The sequence below is a fragment of the Cygnus atratus genome, chromosome 29 (genome assembly GCF_013377495.2).
Source record: "Cygnus atratus isolate AKBS03 ecotype Queensland, Australia chromosome 29, CAtr_DNAZoo_HiC_assembly, whole genome shotgun sequence".
NCBI classification, from domain to species: domain Eukaryota; kingdom Metazoa; phylum Chordata; class Aves; order Anseriformes; family Anatidae; genus Cygnus; species Cygnus atratus.
This window is the reverse complement of record NC_066390.1, coordinates 2,557,981-2,578,294: the sequence shown is the minus strand read 5'-3', so window position 1 is coordinate 2,578,294 and position 20,314 is coordinate 2,557,981. Positions and strand designations below refer to the sequence as shown.

The 20,314-nt window shown below is 69.4% G+C and overlaps 3 protein-coding genes across 3 annotated transcripts; all 3 read right to left on the bottom strand.

The window, feature by feature from the left end:
- Window positions 1–1,893: 1,893 nt before the first annotated feature.
- On the bottom strand, window positions 1,894–7,493 carry LMBR1L (limb development membrane protein 1 like). The gene is made up of 17 exons (XM_035572169.2): window positions 7,243–7,493; window positions 5,368–5,452; window positions 5,056–5,092; window positions 4,750–4,889; window positions 4,558–4,661; window positions 4,357–4,483; window positions 4,164–4,232; window positions 3,985–4,049; window positions 3,790–3,865; window positions 3,587–3,670; window positions 3,382–3,458; window positions 3,215–3,292; window positions 3,058–3,131; window positions 2,845–2,935; window positions 2,564–2,630; window positions 2,307–2,468; window positions 1,894–2,223 (listed from the first exon to the last, which is right to left on the bottom strand). Exons 1-17 carry the CDS (start codon window positions 7,312–7,314, stop codon window positions 2,165–2,167), a joined length of 1,467 nt encoding a protein of 488 aa, XP_035428062.1. The 5' UTR covers window positions 7,315–7,493; the 3' UTR covers window positions 1,894–2,164.
- A 670-nt stretch (window positions 7,494–8,163) lies between these two features.
- Window positions 8,164–12,473, bottom strand: LOC118261356 (tubulin alpha-1B chain). The gene is made up of 4 exons (XM_035572178.2): window positions 12,375–12,473; window positions 10,370–10,592; window positions 10,137–10,285; window positions 8,164–9,346 (listed from the first exon to the last, which is right to left on the bottom strand). The coding sequence occupies exons 1-4, from the start codon at window positions 12,375–12,377 to the stop codon at window positions 8,366–8,368; spliced, it is 1,356 nt and encodes a 451-aa protein (XP_035428071.1). The 5' UTR covers window positions 12,378–12,473; the 3' UTR covers window positions 8,164–8,365.
- A 2,530-nt stretch (window positions 12,474–15,003) lies between these two features.
- On the bottom strand, window positions 15,004–18,528 carry LOC118261357 (tubulin alpha-1A chain). The gene is made up of 4 exons (XM_035572179.2): window positions 18,382–18,528; window positions 16,973–17,195; window positions 16,740–16,888; window positions 15,004–16,161 (listed from the first exon to the last, which is right to left on the bottom strand). Exons 1-4 carry the CDS (start codon window positions 18,382–18,384, stop codon window positions 15,181–15,183), a joined length of 1,356 nt encoding a protein of 451 aa, XP_035428072.1. The 5' UTR covers window positions 18,385–18,528; the 3' UTR covers window positions 15,004–15,180.
- Window positions 18,529–20,314: the final 1,786 nt, after the last annotated feature.

Here is a 20,314-nt window from a genome sequence, read left to right as displayed (position 1 = left end):
GGGGAAAGCCCCCTCCTCCTACCGCTGCGGCCCCGGGACGGGCACCGGGAACCGGCCCCAGGCACCGCGCTCCTGGCACTGGCTCGGTCCCGGCCCCGGCCCCGGCCGCCCCGCTCTTGGCACCGCCCCGGCACCGGGACCTCTCCCCGCTCCTGGCACCGTGCCCCGATTCCGGTCCCCCCCTCCCCCCCCCCCCGCCTCGTCTGGGTCCTGCGTTCCGGTACCGGTCCCCCTCACTTGTCCGGCACCGCGCTCCGGTACCGGCACCCCCCCCCCCTTTCCCCCTTTTCCTTATCTCGCCGCCGCGCGTCCGGTGCCGGCCCCGCTCCCCTCGCCTGTCACTGCCCTCCGGGACCGGGCCCCCCCTTCCCCGGCACCGCGCCCCGCTCCCGGGACCGTTTCTGCCGCCGCTGCCCCCTGGCACCGGAGCCGCCCGTTATCCTACGGCTGCCCCGCCGGTACCGGCAGCTCCTCCACCCCCTGGCCGAGCCGCCGGTACCGAGCCCCAATTCCTGGCTCTCCCCACTTCTCCCCCGTTTGCTGCCGCCCCCGGTACCGGTACCCGCTCCTGGCGCTGCCCCCGGTACCGGGCTGCCCGCAGCCGCCCCGGGCCGTGTCGGGCGGCCCCGGCCGGGTTCCCCCCACCTGCACCCGCTCGGCTCCGGCACTGGGCAGCGCCGCCGGGTCCCTCCGGCCCCGCCTCGGAGCCCGGCCCCCGGGAGCGGCGGCAGCGGCGGCCACATCCCCCGGGGCCGCCCCCGCCGGGGCCGCAGTGCCCGGGACGGCCCCTCCGAGCCCCGGGTGTCCCCCCCCCCGCCCGGCACCCCAGGGAGCCGCCCGTGCCCCCCTCCCCAAGAGCACCCCCAGCCACGACGGGGAGGCACCCGAGGGTGCCAAGGAGCCGGGCGAGGGCAGGAGGCAGCGGCAGGCTGGGAGCGGAGGGGGGGGCCCGGCCCCCAGCCCCCCCGCAGCCCCCCCTGCAGCCCCCGTGCCAGCCCAGGGTGACCGGGATGGGAGCAGGGCACAGGGAAATCGCGGGCACCGATGGCCTCATTTCCTTCTATATAAACCCAGTTTCCTGCGCTTCCTGCTCAGCCCTGGCTCGGGGTGGGGATGGGGGGGGCGATGGCCCCCCTATGCACGGGGGGGGGGAGGCAGCCTGGCGCAGCCCCAGCCCGGGCAGGATGGGTGGGGGGCCTGTTCCTGGGCAGCTTCCGTGAGCCCCCCTCCCTGGGCCACAGAGCGGCTGGAGCCCCCCCAGGCCCCTGTGGTGGAGGCAGATGGGCTCAGAGCAGCTCAGCCCCCCCCTTCCCACATCCCAAAGCCACCCGGTGCTGCCCCCCCTCCCCCCCCCGTTTCAGACTGGGGCTATCAGCACCAGGAACTGGGGCCAGGAGCAGCCCTCACCTTCGGCCCTTCCTGGAGCGGGCTCATTAGCCACGGCCAGGAAGAGGGTTAATTACGGCCCCCAGGGAGAAGGCAGGACCAGAGCCCCCCCCATAGGAACTCTAATCCCTGTCCCGAGCCCCCCCCCAAGCCCTGCCCTAAGGTGGAACCAAACCATGCAGCTTGAAACTTTTCTATATATTAAAAAAAAAAGAGAGTTTGTTTATTGCTCCGAACAAATAACTGGTAACAGAGACCTGCCCAACTCATCACACAGCTGCGGGGGGGGCCCTGCCCCAGCCCTGCTCCTTCTTGGGGGGGGGGGGGGGGGTCAACCAGCGCCCCCTGGCAGCCCCCAGAGCAATACGGGAACGGGCTGCGGGGTGACGGGGGGCCAGAGGAGCACGGGGCCCCCCCGTTAGTGTTAGCGGGATGCCTGGGGAGGGGGGAGACATTGAAAACCACAAAAACTCCAAGAGAGCAGCACTGGGGGGGGGGGCAAAGGGCCCGGCCCCACGAGGTATATAAAGGAGTGGGGGGGCTGCAGCCAGCACAGCCCCGAGAGCTGCAGTCCCCTGACGGGGGCACGGCTCAAGGCCAAGGCTCAGTAGCGCAACAGGCTGAGATAGGACTGGGGGGGGGGGGGCACAGCCAGGCCCCCTCCTGGAGGCTCAGCTCCTCCTGGGGGGCTCCAGCATCCCTGACGCACCCGGCGGCATCGGGACCAGCGCTGCAGCCGTCCTCGGGGTGGGGAGGGGACAGCCTCGTCCCCCCAGCCCTAGCAGCGCTCGCCCAGGGGCCGGGAGCGTGGCACGGGCAGCGGCAGCTTGTGCAGACCTGGGTGCAGAGGGAGAGGGTGAGAGGCAGGCAGGGGACGGCCCCAGCGCCTTGTCCCGTGTCCCCAGTGTCCCCGTCCTCACCAAAGGCGCGGAGCAGCTCCTCCTGCACGGCCCAGGTCACCTTCTTCACCAGGCACAGCGTGGTGAGCGCCGCAAAGCCCATGTTGTAGAGGAAGACGATGTAGAAGTTCCCCAGCCAGTTGAAGCGGCCAAAATCCCCCAGGAGGTCAAAGCGGGTGATCCCTGCACGAGGTGTGTGTGTGGGGGGGGGTCAGGGCACGCCGGCCCCGGGGGGCTGCCCCAGCCCCAGCCCCAGCCCCAGCCCCAGCGCAGCTCACCCAGCGTCCTGGAGAAGACGGGCAGGGCAGAGCTGAGCACCAGCAAGGACACGCAGTTCCCGATGATCTGCGGGGGAAGAAGGAGCGTTTGAAGGAGCCACGGCGCAGCGCCACGGCCCTGAGCCTGCTCCCAGGGCCCCGCAGCACCCGGGGCTGTGCTGGAGGCAGGGGGAGCCGGCGGGACGCGTGGTGCCCTCGCGTGGGGATGCCGCACAGTGCACAAGGACACGGGCGCAGCCGCGCATCACCCAGGGGACCCCCAGCCTGGGGGGGGCTCTCACCTTGGTGAGGGGGGTGTCCTGCTTCTCAGGGAGCAGCCGGGTGAAGAGGGGGGAGCTGTAGAAGCCCACGACGGAGGAGAGCATCAGGTAGCTGCGAGGGGGCATTAAGGAGAGGACAGAGGGGACAGCGCAGGGGACAGCGCAGGGGACAGCGCAGGGGACAGCGCAGGGGACAGCGCAGGGGACAGCCACCGGTGCCCGTGTGAAGGATACAAGATGAGGATGACCTGCAGGGCAGCTCCGAAGGTGCCGAAGATGGAGAAGGAGACCTGGCCCAGGGGCGCATCCTGCGGGGCAGGAGGCACTTTGTGGGAACGAGCCTGGCAGATGGGGCTCCTCACTGTCCCCTGTCCGCCCCCCCCCCAGGTACCTGGATACCCCGTGGCATTGCGGCATCGTCCAGCAACAGTTCCAGGACGTGGAAGCAGACGATGAGCACCGAGATCCCCTGGGAAGATGGGGAGGAGGAGGGAGTCAGGGCGTCTGCGACACGCAGGGGGACAGGGACAAGATGGGGACCCGGCCAGGGACACTTACTGTCAGCGCCAGGAGGCCCAGCATGGCCAGGGGGTAGCCCAGGTTCCTCTGCCAGGGTGAGGCTCGGTGCCGCAGCTCTGCGGGGAGGACGTTACAGCCCCTGCCCCACGGCACCCCCGTCCCTCTCACCACGGGGTGCAGGCTCCCAGAGAACCAGTGCTCCCAGTGCTCCCAGTGCCCAGCTGCGGTCGCCCCAGCTCCTTACCCAGCTTCCGCCTTTTGCTCTGGATGGCGAGGAGCTGCTCCCGCAGCAGCCCCACGTTCAGGTTCAGCCAGCAGGAAGCTTTGCCTGCAGGGGGAGACACCGAGGGGCTCGCGGGGGCCGAGGGCTCCCCATGTGCCGAGGGATTGGGGTCCCCTGGGCACCCCAAGGCACCTCCCCAGCCAGCGCCTGCGCTGGGCACCCACCGGACGCGATCCTGCGGGACACGGCGGCTTCCTCGAACCTCGTGCAGCTCAGCTGCTCGTCCAGGTCTTCCAGAAGCTGGGGACGGGCCAGGAGCCATGAGCAGGGGACACGGGTGGCACCCCGGGAGCTGGGGGCCCAGGCAGCCCCGCGGCTCGGGGACATCAAGACCCCAGGCACCGGGGGGAGCACCTTACCCGGGGTTTCACCAGCAGCTTCCCCGTGACGGTGAACATGGTGGAGAGGCCAAAGGGGGTGCACACTGCGGGCAGGAGGAGAGGGTGAGCCCCAGCACCCTACCCCTCCTTGGGCCACCAGAAGGGTCCTGAGCTGCCCCCACCACGCCAGGGAGCGTCCCCACAGTACCCTGACTTACGCAGCAGGAGCAGCACGCCGAAGAGCGAGATGCAGGAGTAGAGGTAGGGCAGGTAGTACTCCCAGAGGTCTGTGGAGAGAGGGGGCAGGATGCAGCAGGCCCCCAGGGCAGCCCCTTTCCTCCTGCCCCTTTCAGCACCAGGGGCCCCATCCTGTCCCACCAGCCCAGAACCCCGAGCCCTGGCAGCACCCACCGTAGAGGGACTGGCGACTGGCCGCGTTGTTGCCGACGATGGCAGAGGCCACCCAGACCATGCCCAGCACCAGCAGCGTCAGCAGCAGCAGCACCACCGACGTCTCGTACACCCTGGCCATGATGCCCTGAGGGAACGGGATCAGCGGCAAGCCAGGGAGAGGGACACAGGGTGGGGGACAGGCCCCATGGGGCCACGTACCTTCTTGGACCCCGCAAAACCCTCCGACTCGGTGAAGAAGTACGCGAAGGGCATGAGGAAGACAAGGGACATGTTGGAGAAGAGGAAGACCAAGTTCCAGAGGCCTGGGAGGGACAGAATAGGGTGAGCTGCCGGTGGGGCAGCCCCAACCTGCAGCCCTGGGCACCCCGGGCCCACCCCACGCGCACCCACCGTGGATGAGGGACCCGTTCAGCCACTGGATGTAGTAGTTGTGGGGGAAGGAGAGCAGCACCTCGTTGCTGATGATGGAGAAGGGGAGCAGAAGCACGGCACCCAGCGCCACGGCCAGGGTGAAGGTGCACATCCCCAGCCTGCGGGAGGGACGAGCGTTGATTCCAGCCCCTGCGTGGATGTCACAGCCCGGCCACAAACCCCTGGGGGGGGTCACTGGCCCCCATGGAGCTGGGGAACGCCGCGTCCCAGGTGGGCAGGGAAAGGGAAGTGGCTGAGCAGGAGCAGGACAGGGGAGGAACTTACGCAATCCTGTTGACAGCAGCGTCCTCGTCATCGTGAACTGCGGAGGAACAAACCACCAGGATGGCTCCCTGCTCTCCCCCCCCGCCGCCTCCCCCCCCAAACCTCCTCCCCACAAACAGAGCTGCAAAGCCCAGCAGCGCTCCCGAGGGAGCTGGGGCCCTGCTCCCCTCCTGTGGCAGCCCCGGGAGATGCCCCACAGAGAAGGATGCCCCAGGAACGTGGGCTGTGGTGGGACTGGGGCTGCTGAGGGAGGCAGAAAGCAGTGGAGGAGCATCTCGGGGGAGGCTCGGTTTGGCTGCCCCCCGCCCCTACCTGCCGCGAAGTCCGTCTGCTTCTTGAAGTGGGTTACGATGAAGTGGCAGAGGATGTAGAGGCTGGCGAAGAGCAGGGCGCAGATCTGTGGGCAGAGCAGCGTGGGCAGCGCTGGTGGACCCAGAGGGCAGTGCTCCCACCCTGGGCTCTGCCACTGGGACCTGTCAGCTCCACCCTATTTGTTTTTCCAGTCCTGGCCCTGTTCACTCACCCCACACGTGTGCTCGGCCCTACCCACACCCAGGGCTCACCCACTGGGTGCTCACGAGCTGCCAGGAGGTCCCACAGGGGTTGGGAGCGGGGGGCGAACACGGGCAACAACTCTGGGGCAGCCCGCACCAGCAGAGCTGTGGGCAGCTGGGACCCCCAGCCCCGCAGCCCTCATCCTGCTGGCACCAGCACCCAGCGAGGCTGCGGGAGCAGCTTTGGGCCAGGCACCAAGGCCAGCTGCAGGGTCTGTCCGTCCCTCCCGCCCCCGCCAGCACGCCGAGGCCCAGCCAGAGCAGGCGACGTTCGAGGAACACAGCGACCTTTCATCCCTGCGGGTACGCGGCGGGATAGGGAAAGGTCGCCCTGAATCTACCACCTTGGCACGGGCGGAGCGGAGCTGCCCCGGCACCTCCCTCCTGCCAGAGGCTTGGCTGGGAGTCCCAGGGGTGGGGGGATGCCCAGTGGGGTGGCAGGGAGCCCCCGGAGCCCCCCAAGGGTGGTCTCCAGCCCCTGCTCTCATCCAGGGAAGCGCCACAAGCTGTGAGCTTCCTCCTGCCCATGGGCTGCATCCCAAAGTGGAAAGCTCTGCTTGGCCAAGGGACCCCAAACACCTCCACCCAGAAAGGGTGCAAGAAAGGGGCCTCGCGAAGAGGCCCCACAAGGAGGCCCGGGACAGGCTGGGCAGGGGAGCCGTGTCCCTGCTCCATCCCAGCGTAGGGCGAGGGCTCCCCAGCGGCGCTGACGCAACCACGGGGCAGGCGTGAGGCAGAGCTCCACAACGTGGCTCGGGAAAGTCTGAAAGGTCGAGCGAGCTCCACGCTGGCTGTGCTGAGCCAGGAGTTCCTGGGGCAGAGGCAGCTCAGTGGGGTGGAGGCCTGGGGAGCTCCGGGGCAGTAATGCTCGGCTCTGGCCACCCCGCACACAGCACCCCAGGGACCCTTGGGAGATGCCAGGGCCAGGACACGTGGGTCCCCCCACATCCCTGACCCGTGGCAGGGGGTGCTGCACCCGGCAGAGCCAGGACCAGAGCAGCAGCCCCAGCTGCTCCCCTCCACAGTGCCCCCAGACCTGGGGAGCTCTGCAAGGCCCCTGTCCGCTGACGTTGGCGCTGAGCACCCTGGGGCAGGGACATGGGCACCTGGCCCGAGTCTGGCACAGCTCTGACGCTGCTCCACCAGCCCAGCACTGGGCCCCCACAGCCCTCCTGCATGGCTGGGGGCTCCCCAGGGGCATGGGAAGTGCTGGGGCACTGCAGGACCCCAGAGCTACAGGGGAAGGCCGGGACCAGGGACCACATCCTGGCCCCCTTGCACCCCATGGACCCCCCCGCACCCCTTTGGGAGGGGAGACCGTAGCGGGCCCTGGCTGTGCTCAGAGGCAGGGGGGGCTCTTGCCAGGCCGAGGGGTCCCGCTCTGACTGGGACAGGCTCCCCGCGCTCCCCGGGCCGAGCCGAGCCGAGCCGGGCTATCTGCGGGGCGCACGGCAGCACGGCGCGGCTCTGGCACCGATAAGGACCGGGCGTGGGGCACAGCCCCGGCGGCGGCCGGGCTCCGGAGCTGCCCCCGGGGGAGGATGCAGGATCCCAGCACCCCCCCCCCCCCCCCCCAAGCGGGTCCCCGGCCCCGCAGGACGCCCCCTCCCCGCCGCCCGCGCCCCGCACTCACGATGCATTCGCGGACCCGTTCGTGGAAAAGCTGCTCCCGCACGGCCAGGGCGTCGTGCTCCACAGGGGCCATGGGGCAGCCAGCATGGCCAAGCCGAGCCGAGCCGAGCCGAGCCGAGCCGGGGCAGGACAAAGCGCAGGGCAGAGCCGGGCCGGATCCGGACACAGCGCAGGGCCGGGCCGAGCCGAGCCAGGACAAAGCGCCGAGCCGAGCCGAGCCGAGCCGAGCCGGATCCGGCCACAGCGCAGGGCCGAGCCGAGCCGAGCCGAGCCGCCCGCGGCACCAAGAGGCGAGGCCCCGCCCCTCCCGCCCGGCCCCGCCCCCCGCATCCGGCGCTCGCTACAATGTATCCGCTCGGCGGCCTCCTCAAAGGGCCCGGCCCCCGCCCCCATTGGCTGCCGGCTTTGAATGAGGCGCCACTCATTGGCCGAGGGCTGCGCGGGCGGCCCCCATTGGCTGGGGGCGCCGCCGCGTTCCCACCCGCCGCTCCCACGGCCCCGCCGGACGCCCCCGACCCCCCCCCGGAAAGCAGGAAGCCGGGATTACCGCGGGGGCCAGGGCTAATCCCCCGGCCAGGGCTCCAGGGCTAATCCGGGGGTTAATCCGTCCATATCGAAACCCCGGGGAGGACAGGATCTGCTGGGAGGCCCCCATACAAGGGAACGGCCCCCCCTCCACCCGCCCCCAGCAGCTCCCCCGAGCAGCAGAACCAGCGCCCCCCACCCTCTAAACCCGAGGGAGGGGGAAATGCGCCCCCCCCAGGGCAGGGGAAGTCAGAGCCAGCTCCAGCGGGAGCACCCCACCCCACCCCCGTGGCCATCTCATTGGGCAGGGACAATGGGGACAGCGTGTTCCCACGGGGCTGGGGCCAGCCAGCCGCAGGGGCTGAACCAGAGCACTTGTATCCAACACAGAGGCAGCTTTTCTTAAAGCCTTTTATTCACAGACATGGTGCAGACACATGGAAAACAGACAGGATCACATTGGAGTGAGCGCCTAGCCAGAGCAGCGCATCCTTCTAGCCAGGGCCGGTGCCCAGACCCACACCTGGTGCACAAGAAAGCTAAAGTGTTTGAAGCTGACACTTTGTGGACATGCTACAGCGACAGAAGGAACCCACCCTTTAGTATTCCTCCCCTTCCTCCTCTCCCTCCCCTTCCACCGAGTCCACCCCCACCTCCTCGTAATCCTTCTCCAGGGCAGCCATGTCCTCCCTGGCCTCCGAGAACTCCCCCTCCTCCATGCCCTCCCCCACGTACCAGTGCACGAAGGCACGCTTGGCATACATCAGGTCGAACTTGTGGTCCAGGCGGGCCCAGGCCTCGGCGATGGCCGTGGTGTTGCTCAGCATGCAGACGGCACGCTGCACCTTGGCCAGGTCCCCCCCGGGCACCACCGTGGGAGGCTGGTAGTTGATGCCCACCTTGAAACCGGTCGGGCACCAGTCTACGAACTGGATGCTGCGCTTGGTCTTGATGGTGGCGATGGCGGCGTTGACATCCTTGGGCACCACGTCCCCGCGGTACAGCAGGCAGCACGCCATGTACTTGCCGTGCCGCGGGTCGCACTTCACCATCTGGTTGGCCGGCTCGAAGCAGGCGTTGGTGATCTCGGCCACCGAGAGCTGCTCGTGGTAAGCCTTCTCGGCCGAGATGACGGGGGCATAGGTGGCCAGGGGGAAGTGGATGCGGGGGTACGGCACCAGGTTGGTCTGGAACTCGGTCAGGTCAACATTCAGGGCCCCATCGAAGCGCAGGGAGGCAGTGATGGAGGACACGATCTGGCTGATGAGGCGGTTGAGGTTGGTGTAGGTGGGCCTCTCGATGTCCAGGTTCCTGCGGCAGATGTCGTAGATGGCCTCGTTGTCCACCATGAAGGCGCAGTCGGAGTGCTCCAGCGTGGTGTGGGTGGTGAGGATGGAGTTGTAGGGCTCCACCACGGCCGTGGAGACCTGCGGGGCCGGGTAGATGGAGAACTCCAGCTTGGACTTCTTGCCATAGTCGACCGAGAGACGCTCCATGAGCAGGGAGGTGAAGCCGGAGCCGGTGCCGCCCCCAAAGCTGTGGAAGACCAGGAAGCCCTGCAGCCCCGTGCACTGGTCAGCCTGGGGGGGGGGGGGGGAAGAGAGAGAAAAAGAAGAGAAGACAAGACATAAGTATCAGTTTTTCTGACTTTAAGATGCTCCTGATTTGTCCAGGAAGGGAAGTGTTCAGCCCTGCTATCTCAAACCTTTGAGGCATCTTGAATCAGGAACACAAGCAGGGGTTGCGTGTGCTGGCAGAGTCTGCCTGGGCAAAGGACCCTGGGGACACACAGGAGCCAGCCCCGTGCCCAGCACAACTTGCACACCTGCCTGGGGCTGTGCTTTACAGAGTACATTGAGGTGCCTGGGGCCAGAATTCCCTGGAGGCGCTGCCTGGGCAGGAGCCTTGCAGCAGCCACCATCAGCATCGCCCTCCGTGTACAGAGGGCAGGCACGAGCTGCCCCCATGGAAGTTAAACCCTCAGCACCGACTGCTGGCGAGCGGTCAGTAAAGTAGGATCAGAGTCTGTGTCAAGGGGAAGCCTCGCACGACCCAACCAAGAATGAAAGTGAAGTTCCCCAAGGGCAGAAGGCGGCCGTTGCACTCCCTGCCACGGCCACCCCCAGGGCCAAGTCCAGGGCTGGCAGCAGCAGCACATCTGCAGCACCTGAGCACAGAGGGCTCAGGATCGCATGAGCGCCGGCGCTACCAGGAGCCATCAGCTGGTGCTGGAAAAACCCAGGAGGGGTTAAATGCACCAGGACCCCCGAGGCACAGCCCAGCTCCTCGCTCTCCCCTGGGTCCCCATAGGGGCTCACCCCTTCCTCAAAGGCTGTGGCGGTGCAGGCACCCCCGAGGCTTTGTACCCACCAGCTTGCGGATGCGGTCGAGCACCAGGTCGATGATCTCCTTGCCGATGGTGTAGTGCCCCCGCGCGTAGTTGTTGGCCGCATCCTCCTTGCCCGTGATCAGCTGCTCGGGGTGGAAGAGCTGCCGGTACGTCCCCGTGCGCACCTCGTCTGCGGGACAGCACCACGCACCCCGTTAGCGCCGGGCACCCCCCTCGGCACCCACCGCCCCCCATCCCGGCTCCCCGCGCTCACCGATCACCGTGGGCTCCAGGTCCACGAAGACGGCCCGGGGCACGTGCTTGCCGGCCCCCGTCTCGCTGAAGAAGGTGTTGAAGGAGTCGTCCCCCCCGCCGATGGTCTTGTCGCTGGGCATCTGCCCGTCGGGCTGGATGCCGTGCTCCAGGCAGTACAGCTCCCAGCAGGCATTGCCGATCTGCACGCCCGCTTGGCCCACGTGGATGGAGATGCACTCGCGCTGCGGGGACGGAGCGGGGACAGAGCGGTCACCAGCACAGCCGCAGCAGCACAGGCAGGGGGCACAAATCCTGCCCGGGCTGGGACTAGCAGCGTGGCGGTGCCACCCGGCGCGGGCTGGGGCAGGAGAGCGTCACCACAGGGCAACCATTTTGTGCCCGAGCTCCAAAGGGCATAGAAGGCTCGTCGCCATCTCAGCCCTCCGGCTGAGCTGTGCGTGGCCGAGCCTCAAACCAGCAGGGTGGCGAGCTGGGGGGGGGACACACTTGTGCTTGGGGACAGACCAGAGCCACCATTTCCCAGCCGAGCCCCAGCACAACACCCCAGGACCCCTCAAGTCCCTGTGCTGCCCGGCATCGGGCTCCATCCTGCTTCTGAGCCGTGCGCGGCCTCGCACCCGGCAGGCCGGGGAGGCCATTTCGCAGCCTCGCGGCCCAGGAAGGGCGAGGCCGGGCAAGGAGGAGGAGGACGACGAGGAGGAAGCAGGCAGCGCAGCAGCACGGACGTGACCGCGGTGCTGCGGGCGGTGGGGACAACATGCCGAGCCACCGCATGGCCCAAAATCACTGGGGAGAGCCGATGCCGCCAGCACCCAGCTGGGGGGGGGGGGGGGGGTTCCACCTACCCCAATCCTCCCCCCTTAGCCCCCCCCCGCCCCAATCCAGCACATTCCCAGCCGCACCCAGTGCGGCACCACCTGCTCCAGCACATTCTTCCCGCCCCGGCAGGGCAGATGGCGCCCGCCCTGGGGGTGGCTAAGCCCAGGTTTTAGTGGTGGGGAGACCACAGGAGACCCCCCTGCCACCCCCCCCCAGCAGCCCCTGGGCAGGATTAGCCCCACAGGGGCTCCTTCGGCTTGGACTCGGCTGGGTGTAAGGAGCAAACTGGGACAAAGGGGGGAATGTGGGGCCCCCTTAGCGGTGCTGGGGGGCTCAGCATGGGATTTGGGGGCTGTGGTGCTGGAGGGGGGGGGGGATGGGCCACCCCCAAAAGAATGGGTGCTGGGGGGGGGGGTGGGACAGGAGCGCACCCCGCGCCTTCCCGCGCGCGGGAACGGTAACGGTCGGGGCTGGGCGCCAAAAAGGAGCCAGCGCCCCGCCCCCCACCCGGTGATGGGGGGGGAGGTAAGAGGGGGGGCTGGCACCACGTGCTGCTCCCAAAGGGATCCTCCAGGCACAGGCAGTACCCCCAACCCCTGCTCTGCCCCCCCCCTGCCCCTGATCAAGACTCCAACCCCTCCTCTGCCCTCCCAGGTCCTGCTTATGCTCCCCAGTCCCTGCTCTGCCCCCCCCAGTCCTTCCCCTGCCCCCCCAGTCCCTGCTCTGCCCCCCCAGCCCTTCCCCTACCCCCCCAGCCCTTCCTCTGCCCCCCCAGACCCTGCTCTGCCCCCCCCCAGCCCTTCCCCTACCCCCCCAGTCCCTGCTCTGCCCCCCCCCAGCCCTTCCCCTACCCCCCCAGTCCCTGCTCTGCCCCCCCCAGCCCTTCCCCTACCCCCCCAGTCCCTGCTCTGCCCCCCAGCCCTTCCCCTGCCCCCCCACCTCCTACATTACCCCCCCTTCCCCCCACCCCAAGGGCGGTTCCCCTTTCCCCCCAACCCCTGCTGTGTCCCTCCGCTGCCCGCCCCAGCTCCTACTTTGCCCAAAGCCCCCCCAGCCTGCGTCCCCCAGCCCCTTCCCCGACCCCCCCAGCCACCGCCCTCCTCCCCCAGCCCCGTGTTCCCCCCCGCTCCTGCCCCCCCCCCAGCCCCGTGTGCCCCCCCAGCCCCGTGTGCCCCCCCCCGTACCATGGCTGCAGGCTGTTACTCGTCCCGACCACCAAGGAGTCGACGCAAGTACCGGGCTGCGGCCCCCCCCCCGGCCGCCCTCTTATACAGCACCCGGGGGCGGGCCTCGCCCGCGCAACGCCCCCCTATTGGCCGGCGAACCCGTCCATCCGAGCCAACCCCAGCTCTGATTGGCTGCGCCGCGTGGCGCGCTCCACCTTCCCCCCCCCCGCTCCAGGGCGGACGCTTTGCCCCCCCCCCCCCAGCCGTGGGGGTGATGCCCCCGAGGGGGGCTTATGGAGGGGGGGGCCCGGGGTGGGGGGGCTGCAGAGCCCCTGGAAGCCCCCCCACCCCCCCAGCTCTGCCCTTGCCCGCTGTGTGCTGGGGGGGGACCGTGGCCGTTGCCGCACCCCCCCCGCCAGTCCCCGCCCGCCCCGGTGCGGTTTTGCTGCAGAGGAAAACTGCGACAGTGCTGGGGGGGGGCGGGGGGGAGCCCGCGGCACGTGCTGCCTCGCCCCCCCCAACAGCCCCAGAGCCTTTAATCGGCTTCCCCTGCCTGCCCCCCCCCCCGCCCCCCAGGAGGCCCCCGGCCCCATCTGTACCTCCGCCCCCCCCCCCCCGCCGCCCCCAGCGCCCCCCCCGCATGGGACCTGCCCTCTGCGCCTGCCCCCCCCCACATATCCCCAGCCAAAACCTGTCCCCCCCCCCGCACTCCCCTCCCCCAGCATGGAGGCTGCCAGCCCCCCCCCCCGGCCCCCCCGTAATCCCCGGCGCTATTTGTTCGCGCTAAGCCGGAGCTCAACGGGACGGTGCTCCACCGCTCTCCCCCCGCCCCGGGAGCCCCCCCCCCCCGTCTCCGTTGCCCCCCCCCCGAGCACCGGAGGGGCCGCATTGCAGCGCTGACGTGGCGCTGCCGCATGGCCGCCGGCAAGCGGGGGTGGGAAATGGCGGATTTGGGGAGGGGGGGGGCACGGGGGGGGGGGGTCCAGGGGCTGGGGTGCCCCCCCCTCGGCACTGCGGCACGCCCTTCCCCCCCCCCTCGAGTTTCGCATCGCCTTCAGCTTCCCCTTCGTTATTTCCCCCTGCTGGGAGCCAGGAGCATGGGGGGGGCGGGGGGGTGATGGGGGGGGCACGGGGGGTGATGGGGGTGGGCACGGGGGTGATGGGGGGGGCACGGGGGGTGATGGGGGGGGCCGGGGAGGGGAACACGCCCACGCAGGGCCGGGGGCTGCTGCTGCATGGCGCAACCCCCCCCCCCCCCCGCCCGCAGCGCCTCACCCCAACGGAGGGAATTTGGGACACGGAGGGGCGGGGGGGGGCACTGAGCCCCTCGGGGAGCAAAACAGCTCAGCCCTGGTGCCCCCCCCCTCCTCGTCCCCCTCCAGGGCACCCACGGGCTTCTACCAGCCTCGGGGGGCGGCAGGGAGCCCACAGTAGTGCCCCCCCCTCCCCCCAGCAGGCTGCTGCCACCAGCCCTGGCCACACTGCAGAGGGACATGAAGAGGGGGGGGGGGCACACCGCAGCCCAGCAGCGGGGGGGGGGGGACCACGTCCCTTTGCTCCACAGCAGCCCCTCGGATGCTGCGCTGGGGATTTTTTGCCCTCAAGGCCTCCGCTGCTGCTCACACAGCCCCGGGGAGGAGGGGCTCGACCCCCCCGGGCAACTCAGCTCCGCCAGGCTGCTCTCAAAGGGCGCGGGGGGGGGGGGGGGAACATAGAAAATGTGATGTAAAAAAAAAAAAGAAAATAAAGAGAAACTCCGGGCTTGGAGCAGTTTAATGGAAGGAGAAGCAAGCAGAGGCCGCGCGGGAGCCAAAGGAGAAAATTCTTCAGTGCTCCCACCCCCGGGAGCGATTTTCAGCCACGGCTCAGGAAGCAGGGCTTGGGGGGGGGGGGGGGGGGCAGATATTTCTGCGAGGAGAGCCCCCCCCTTCTCCTTACCCGCCTTGTATTGCTGTGGGACACACAGCAGAGAGCAGCCCTTTGGGGGGCTTTGAGTCAGGGCGCTGCCACTGCCCCCACCCCAGGCTATGGGTTTGGGGGGGGGGGGGGGGGGGACTGTGGGTGCTGCACCAGTGCTGCTCTCACTCCGAGAGCACAGCACCGCAGGGAGGACGAGCTGCTCCGTCCCCGCCAGACCCAGCAAAAGGGGACACAGCTGGGTGCTGACCCCACAGCCCAGGGGGATATCCCATAATATCCCCGCCCACACCACCTCCTGCTCGGCCATAAAAGTGGGGGGAAGGAGGGGGATGCTCGGGGCTGTGGTGTTCACCCCCCCCCCCAAGCCGGGCCCGCTGAGCTCTGCCTGCCTGGAAGCGGCCGCGTGCTGCCGGGAAGCGCTGAATGAGCGCCTTGTTCTGCTCCGCTCGCCCCCGCAGCTCCTGCTCTGCGTCGTGACCTGGCTTTATCTCCAGCTCGGGCATGTCCCCCTTCCCCATGTCACGGTGGGGGAGGTTGGGGAGCAGCGGGGAGGGCACGGAGCTGCCTCCTGGGGAGGAGCCCCAAAAGTAGGGAGCTGGGGCTGCAGGGTGCTGGGCTCAGCCTGCCCCCAGGAGCACCCCGATGGGCAGGGGGCTTGGGGCAGCCCCAGCACAGGGGGTGACAGCGGTGCACCGCGGCACGGAGGAAAGACACCAGACACAGACGCTAAGACAGGGAATGCTTTTTATTCAGACCCACAGGAGAGGACGGGTGGGTCCGTAACAGACTTCTCCATTTCACAGACCATTTAACAGCACAGACAGCGGTGCACCCACTGCTACAGACCCGCCGGGGGGTCTTCCACTACATTTGTTCCCTGTACGAGCAGCACCGTTGTGAAGGTTTAATACTCCTCCCCTTCCTCCTCTCCCTCCCCTTCCACCGAGTCCACCCCCACCTCCTCGTAATCCTTCTCCAGGGCAGCCATGTCCTCCCTGGCCTCCGAGAACTCCCCCTCCTCCATGCCCTCCCCCACGTACCAGTGCACGAAGGCACGCTTGGCATACATCAGGTCGAACTTGTGGTCCAGGCGGGCCCAGGCCTCGGCGATGGCCGTGGTGTTGCTCAGCATGCAGACGGCACGCTGCACCTTGGCCAGGTCCCCCCCGGGCACCACCGTGGGAGGCTGGTAGTTGATGCCCACCTTGAAACCAGTTGGGCACCAGTCCACGAACTGGATGGTGCGCTTGGTCTTGATGGTGGCGATGGCGGCGTTGACATCCTTGGGCACCACGTCCCCGCGGTACAGCAGGCAGCACGCCATGTACTTGCCGTGCCGCGGGTCGCACTTCACCATCTGGTTGGCCGGCTCGAAGCAGGCGTTGGTGATCTCGGCCACCGAGAGCTGCTCGTGATAAGCCTTCTCGGCCGAGATGACGGGGGCATAGGTGGCCAGGGGGAAGTGGATGCGGGGGTACGGCACCAGGTTGGTCTGGAACTCGGTCAGGTCAACATTCAGGGCCCCGTCGAAGCGCAGGGAGGCAGTGATGGAGGACACGATCTGGCCTATCAACCTGTTGAGGTTGGTGTAGGTGGGCCTCTCGATGTCCAGGTTCCTGCGGCAGATGTCGTAGATGGCCTCGTTGTCCACCATGAAGGCGCAGTCGGAGTGCTCCAGCGTGGTGTGGGTGGTGAGGATGGAGTTGTAGGGCTCCACCACGGCCGTGGAGACCTGCGGGGCCGGGTAGATGGAGAACTCCAGCTTGGACTTCTTGCCATAGTCGACCGAGAGGCGCTCCATGAGCAGGGAGGTGAAGCCGGAGCCGGTGCCGCCCCCGAAGCTGTGGAAGACCAGGAAGCCCTGCAGCCCTGTGCACTGGTCAGCCTGGAGGGAGAGACAGGGGTGGGGGGGCCATGATTAAGCTGGGCAACAGCAGCAGAGCTCGCTCCTTCCTCTCGTGTCCTCGCACGATGACATTTGGGGGATTTCCAGCAGCAGAGCAGAAGCCACCAGGATGGGGTGACTCCTGCTGTTGGAAACGCTCTGAGCGTGAATCCCCCCGGGGAAGCCCCTCTGTCCCCAGAGGGGAGGCTGGGGGGGGCGGGCACTCAGCCCGTGGCTCTGCCACCTCCCCCACACAGCCCCTGGGGCTCCCAACACCACCGAGTGCAGCTGGATGCGGCCGCAGCCAGAGCCGAGGAAGAACAAAGAAGGAATTGCACAGCTCAGCACCGCCGGGCGCCTGGGGACGCGGCGCTGTGGAGCAGCTCCAACGCCCCAGCCGCGCCGCGTCCTGCCGCCAGCCAATGGCAGCCGCTGCCGAGCAGGATTACCATTAATTAATATACTAAGTCTAAACCCAGCCTGGCTAGTCCAGCGGGAAGGGCGAGACCGAGAACCGGAGCCTCTGTCCTCATCTCACCACCCACCGGAGCCCCCCCGCGCAGCCCCCCCGGCCCTACCAGCTTGCGGATGCGGTCGAGCACCAGGTCGATGATCTCCTTGCCGATGGTGTAGTGCCCCCGCGCGTAGTTGTTGGCCGCATCCTCCTTGCCCGTGATCAGCTGCTCGGGGTGGAAGAGCTGCCGGTACGTCCCCGTGCGCACCTCGTCTGCGGGACAGCACCACGCACCCCGTTAGCGCCGGGCACCCCCCTCGGCACCCACCGCCCCCCATCCCGGCTCCCCGCGCTCACCGATCACCGTGGGCTCCAGGTCCACGAAGACGGCCCGGGGCACGTGCTTGCCGGCCCCCGTCTCGCTGAAGAAGGTGTTGAAGGAGTCGTCCCCCCCGCCGATGGTCTTGTCGCTGGGCATCTGCCCGTCGGGCTGGATGCCGTGCTCCAGGCAGTACAGCTCCCAGCAGGCATTGCCGATCTGCACGCCCGCTTGGCCCACGTGGATGGAGATGCACTCGCGCTGCGGGGACATTCGTGGCGCTGCGTCACCCCGCGTGGCTTGGCCGAGACCCCCCCACCCCACCCATGTCCCATTCCCCCCCCCCTTCCAGCTGCGGCCCCAGCCCAGGTTCCCCCCCCAGATGCTGCCCCCAGGAGGGGCTGGTGCTGAGCTGGCCAGGGCAGGATGGGGCCAGCCCATGCCCAGGCCCATCCTATTGTTCTGGGGGCTGCAGGGGGCCCTGCACCAGGGCCACACCCAGTGCTCAGCACCGGGGGGGCCCATCCTGCTCTGCCCACAGACTGAGCCTGTTGAGCTGCTGTGACAGTGCCTGTTGTGAGCCAGGGGGCTCAGCACCATCCTGCCCTCTGGGGCTGTGACCACACCCAGTGGGAGATGGGAGCCCCAAGGGTCACATCCTGCCCTACCCACCCCGTAGGGACACGGCAACAGCCAGTGTGGGCTGAGGGCTCAGCACCAAGGGCTTATCCTGCCCGGTGGGGTCCTCATTGAACCAGGGCCACGCCCAGTGCAGGACTGGGGACCCCATCCTGCCCCCAATGCCCAGTACCCAGGGACCCAGTTTAAGAGGAGCTACACCCAGTGGGGGCTCAGCACCGAAGGCCCTATCCTGCCCTGTTGGACCGGGGCCACACCCACTGCAGGCTCAGCACCAGACAAGGGGGGGTCCTATTGTGGAGCATTTGCCAGGAGCCACACCCATGGGGGGCTCAGCACCGGGAGCCCCCCTTCTGCTCCCTTTAACAGGACCCGGGGATCCCATCCTGCCTCATTTAACTGCAGCCACGCCCAGTGCGGGCTCAGCACCGGGGGGGGCCTCACCCTGCCCCGTTTAACGGGAGCCAGGGGGGTCCCATCCCACCCCGTTTACCGGGAGCCACACCCATGGGGGGCTCAGCACCGGACAAAGGGCCCCGATCCTGCTCCCGTTTAACGGCGACCACGCCCTGAGAGGGCTCAGCGCCGGCCGGGGGGCCTCATCCTGCCGCGGTGAGCTCATTACGGGCTCGGCAGCTCCGCCGGCTTCGGGGGGGGGACCGGGAACAAAAGCGGCGGCGCTGGGGTCCCCGGCGGGGGCGCGCACGGCCCGGGCCGATCCCGATCCTGGCCCCGGTGCCCCCCCCTCCGGACCGGTGCTGGCCCCGGTGCCCCCCCCTCCGGACCGGTGCCCCCCCCCCGCGCTCACCATGGCGGCTGCTCGGCTCCGGGGCTTTCTCACAGCACGACGCTGAGGCGGTCGATGTAAGAGGCGCAGCGGTGCCGGCGGCTGGGCGCGGGGCTTTATAGGGCCGGGCGGGGGGGGGGTACCGGGGAGGGGCGGGGGGACCGGTGGGGCGCCGGGGCGGGGCGGGGGGGGGGAGGTGGCGGCGGCGGCCATTGGCGGCGCGGGGATGAGGTAATGGCCCCCCCCCTCCCCGGAGCCGCAGACAAAGCCGGGCGGGGCGGGGGGGCCGAGGGCTGCGGCGGGTGAGAGGACGGGGGGGGGAACAAGGGGGGGACAGCACGGCTCGTCGCGCCGCTGCCCCCCCCGTCGCCGTCCCGGTCCCGTCCCGCCGCGCCCCGGTCGTGCGCCCGGCCCTGCCCCGGGGTGGGGTGGGGGGGGGTGGGGGGCATTCTCTGCCGTGCCCTGGTCCCGGCCATGTCCCCGGTCTTGTCCCCGGTGCCCGGTCCGGTGTCACCAGCCGGGTGCCCCCGGGCCCTGGTGCCCAGCTATGGTGCTGGCCCCGGCCCCGGCTACGTCTCTGTCGCCAGCCCTGGGGTGTCCCTGCCCCCATCCCCAGCCACATCCCTGTCCCCATCCCGGCCGTGGCCCTGTCCCCGTGCCTGGCCGTGCCCCAGTGCCCTGGTTCCCAGCCACGTCTTGGCCCCCGGTGCCGCCATGGCCCCGTGCCCGTCCCCGCTCCCTTCCAGCCGCCTCTTTGTGTGCCACCCCCGGGGGCCCACCGGGGGGGGGGGGGGCCTGGGGCCGTTCCCAGACTCTGCTTCCCCCCCCCCCCCCCGCCCCGGGAATGGCCCCGGCACCAAGTGGCAGCCGCTCTGCGGCAGCTGGTGGCGGGGACACAGCTGGGACATCGGCCGCTCGCCGCCCCGAGCCCCCCCGCCGTCTGCTGCAGCCCCCCCCGCCGTGCCACTGCCCCCCCTCCCCAGCCCCAGCGGTCCCTGCAGTGGCCGGGGTGGGGTACGGGGGGTGCCGGGGGTCATCCCCCAGGGCTGGCCCCAGCTGCTGCAGGTGGAGCTGCCAGCATCGCCCCCCCCGCGCTGAGAAATCCCATTTTTTTCTCTGCATTTCCCACATTACGTGGATTTTGGGGCAGCTCCAGGTCCCTGTTCCCACGTCCCCGCCACCCTCATGCTCTGCCCCCTCCCCCCCAGTGTTTTTGGGGTGCTGCTAAACAAGGGCAGGGAGCAGGGGGGGGGGCTGGGGCTGGGGCTCCCCCCCTCCCCCCCCGGAATATGAGGCTGCAGACAAAGAGGAGCCGCAATTTGGGCATCGCCCACTGGAACAAAGGCTGGTGCAGCCCCAGCCAGGCTGTGCTCCCCCCGATTAGGTTCCCCCCGGGCTGTAGATGGGTGTTTGGTGCTCCATGGGGGGTCCTGCCCCCCCCCCCCCCGATGGGAAACGTGGCCTGAGCCCCCCAGCAGCTCCAGGCTGAGGGGGGGCTGCCCTTCAATGCCTCCAAGCCGTGGGCGGGGGGGAGCTTCAGCGGGACGCTGGGTGGCTCGACCCCCCCGGGCAATGCAGGGTGAAGGGCAAAGGGCTCTGGGTGCCGGGGAGGGGGGGGATGTCTCCTTCCCAGACCCTTCCCATCATTAGGTATGGGAGGCCACTTGTCACCGCCGCTAGGCAACTGGCCCTGGTGGCGGGGTTGCTAGGAGACCGGTGGCTTGGACACGGGCTGGGACCCCCCCTCGGGATCCCACCCCCCCATCCATCACCTTGCGGGGCCGGGAGGGGGGCCTGGCAGGGCCGGGGCCCCAAATCCCCCAGTGCTGTGCTGCAGGGGGGGGTGAAGCCATCCCTGGCCCCCCCCACTGCCTGGCCCCCCCCGTGTTGTGTGTGTGTGGGGGGCAACGCCATTCCATTATCCCCCCCCATGGCATGGGGGGGGCCACCAGCC

Excerpts from the sequence above, each read along its gene's own strand:
- LOC118261356 (XM_035572178.2), bottom strand. Across the intron at positions 10,286-10,369 it reads CCTGGAGCCCACGGTGATCG|ACGAGGTGCGCACGGGGACG; the intron begins GTGAGCGCGGGG and ends GCTGTCCCGCAG. Across the intron at positions 9,347-10,136 it reads TCGACCGCATCCGCAAGCTG|GCTGACCAGTGCACGGGGCT; the intron begins GTGGGTACAAAG and ends CCCCCCCCCCAG.
- LOC118261357 (XM_035572179.2), bottom strand. Across the intron at positions 16,889-16,972 it reads CCTGGAGCCCACGGTGATCG|ACGAGGTGCGCACGGGGACG; the intron begins GTGAGCGCGGGG and ends GCTGTCCCGCAG. Across the intron at positions 16,162-16,739 it reads TCGACCGCATCCGCAAGCTG|GCTGACCAGTGCACAGGGCT; the intron begins GTAGGGCCGGGG and ends CTCTCCCTCCAG.
- LMBR1L (XM_035572169.2), bottom strand. The coding sequence starts at position 7,314 with ATGGCCCCTGTGGAGCACGACGCCCTGGCCGTGCGGGAGCAGCTTTTC. Across the intron at positions 5,093-5,367 it reads GCAGACGGACTTCGCGGCAG|TTCACGATGACGAGGACGCT; the intron begins GTAGGGGCGGGG and ends GTTCCTCCGCAG. Across the intron at positions 2,224-2,306 it reads GGAGCTGCTCCGCGCCTTTG|GTCTGCACAAGCTGCCGCTG; the intron begins GTGAGGACGGGG and ends CTCTGCACCCAG.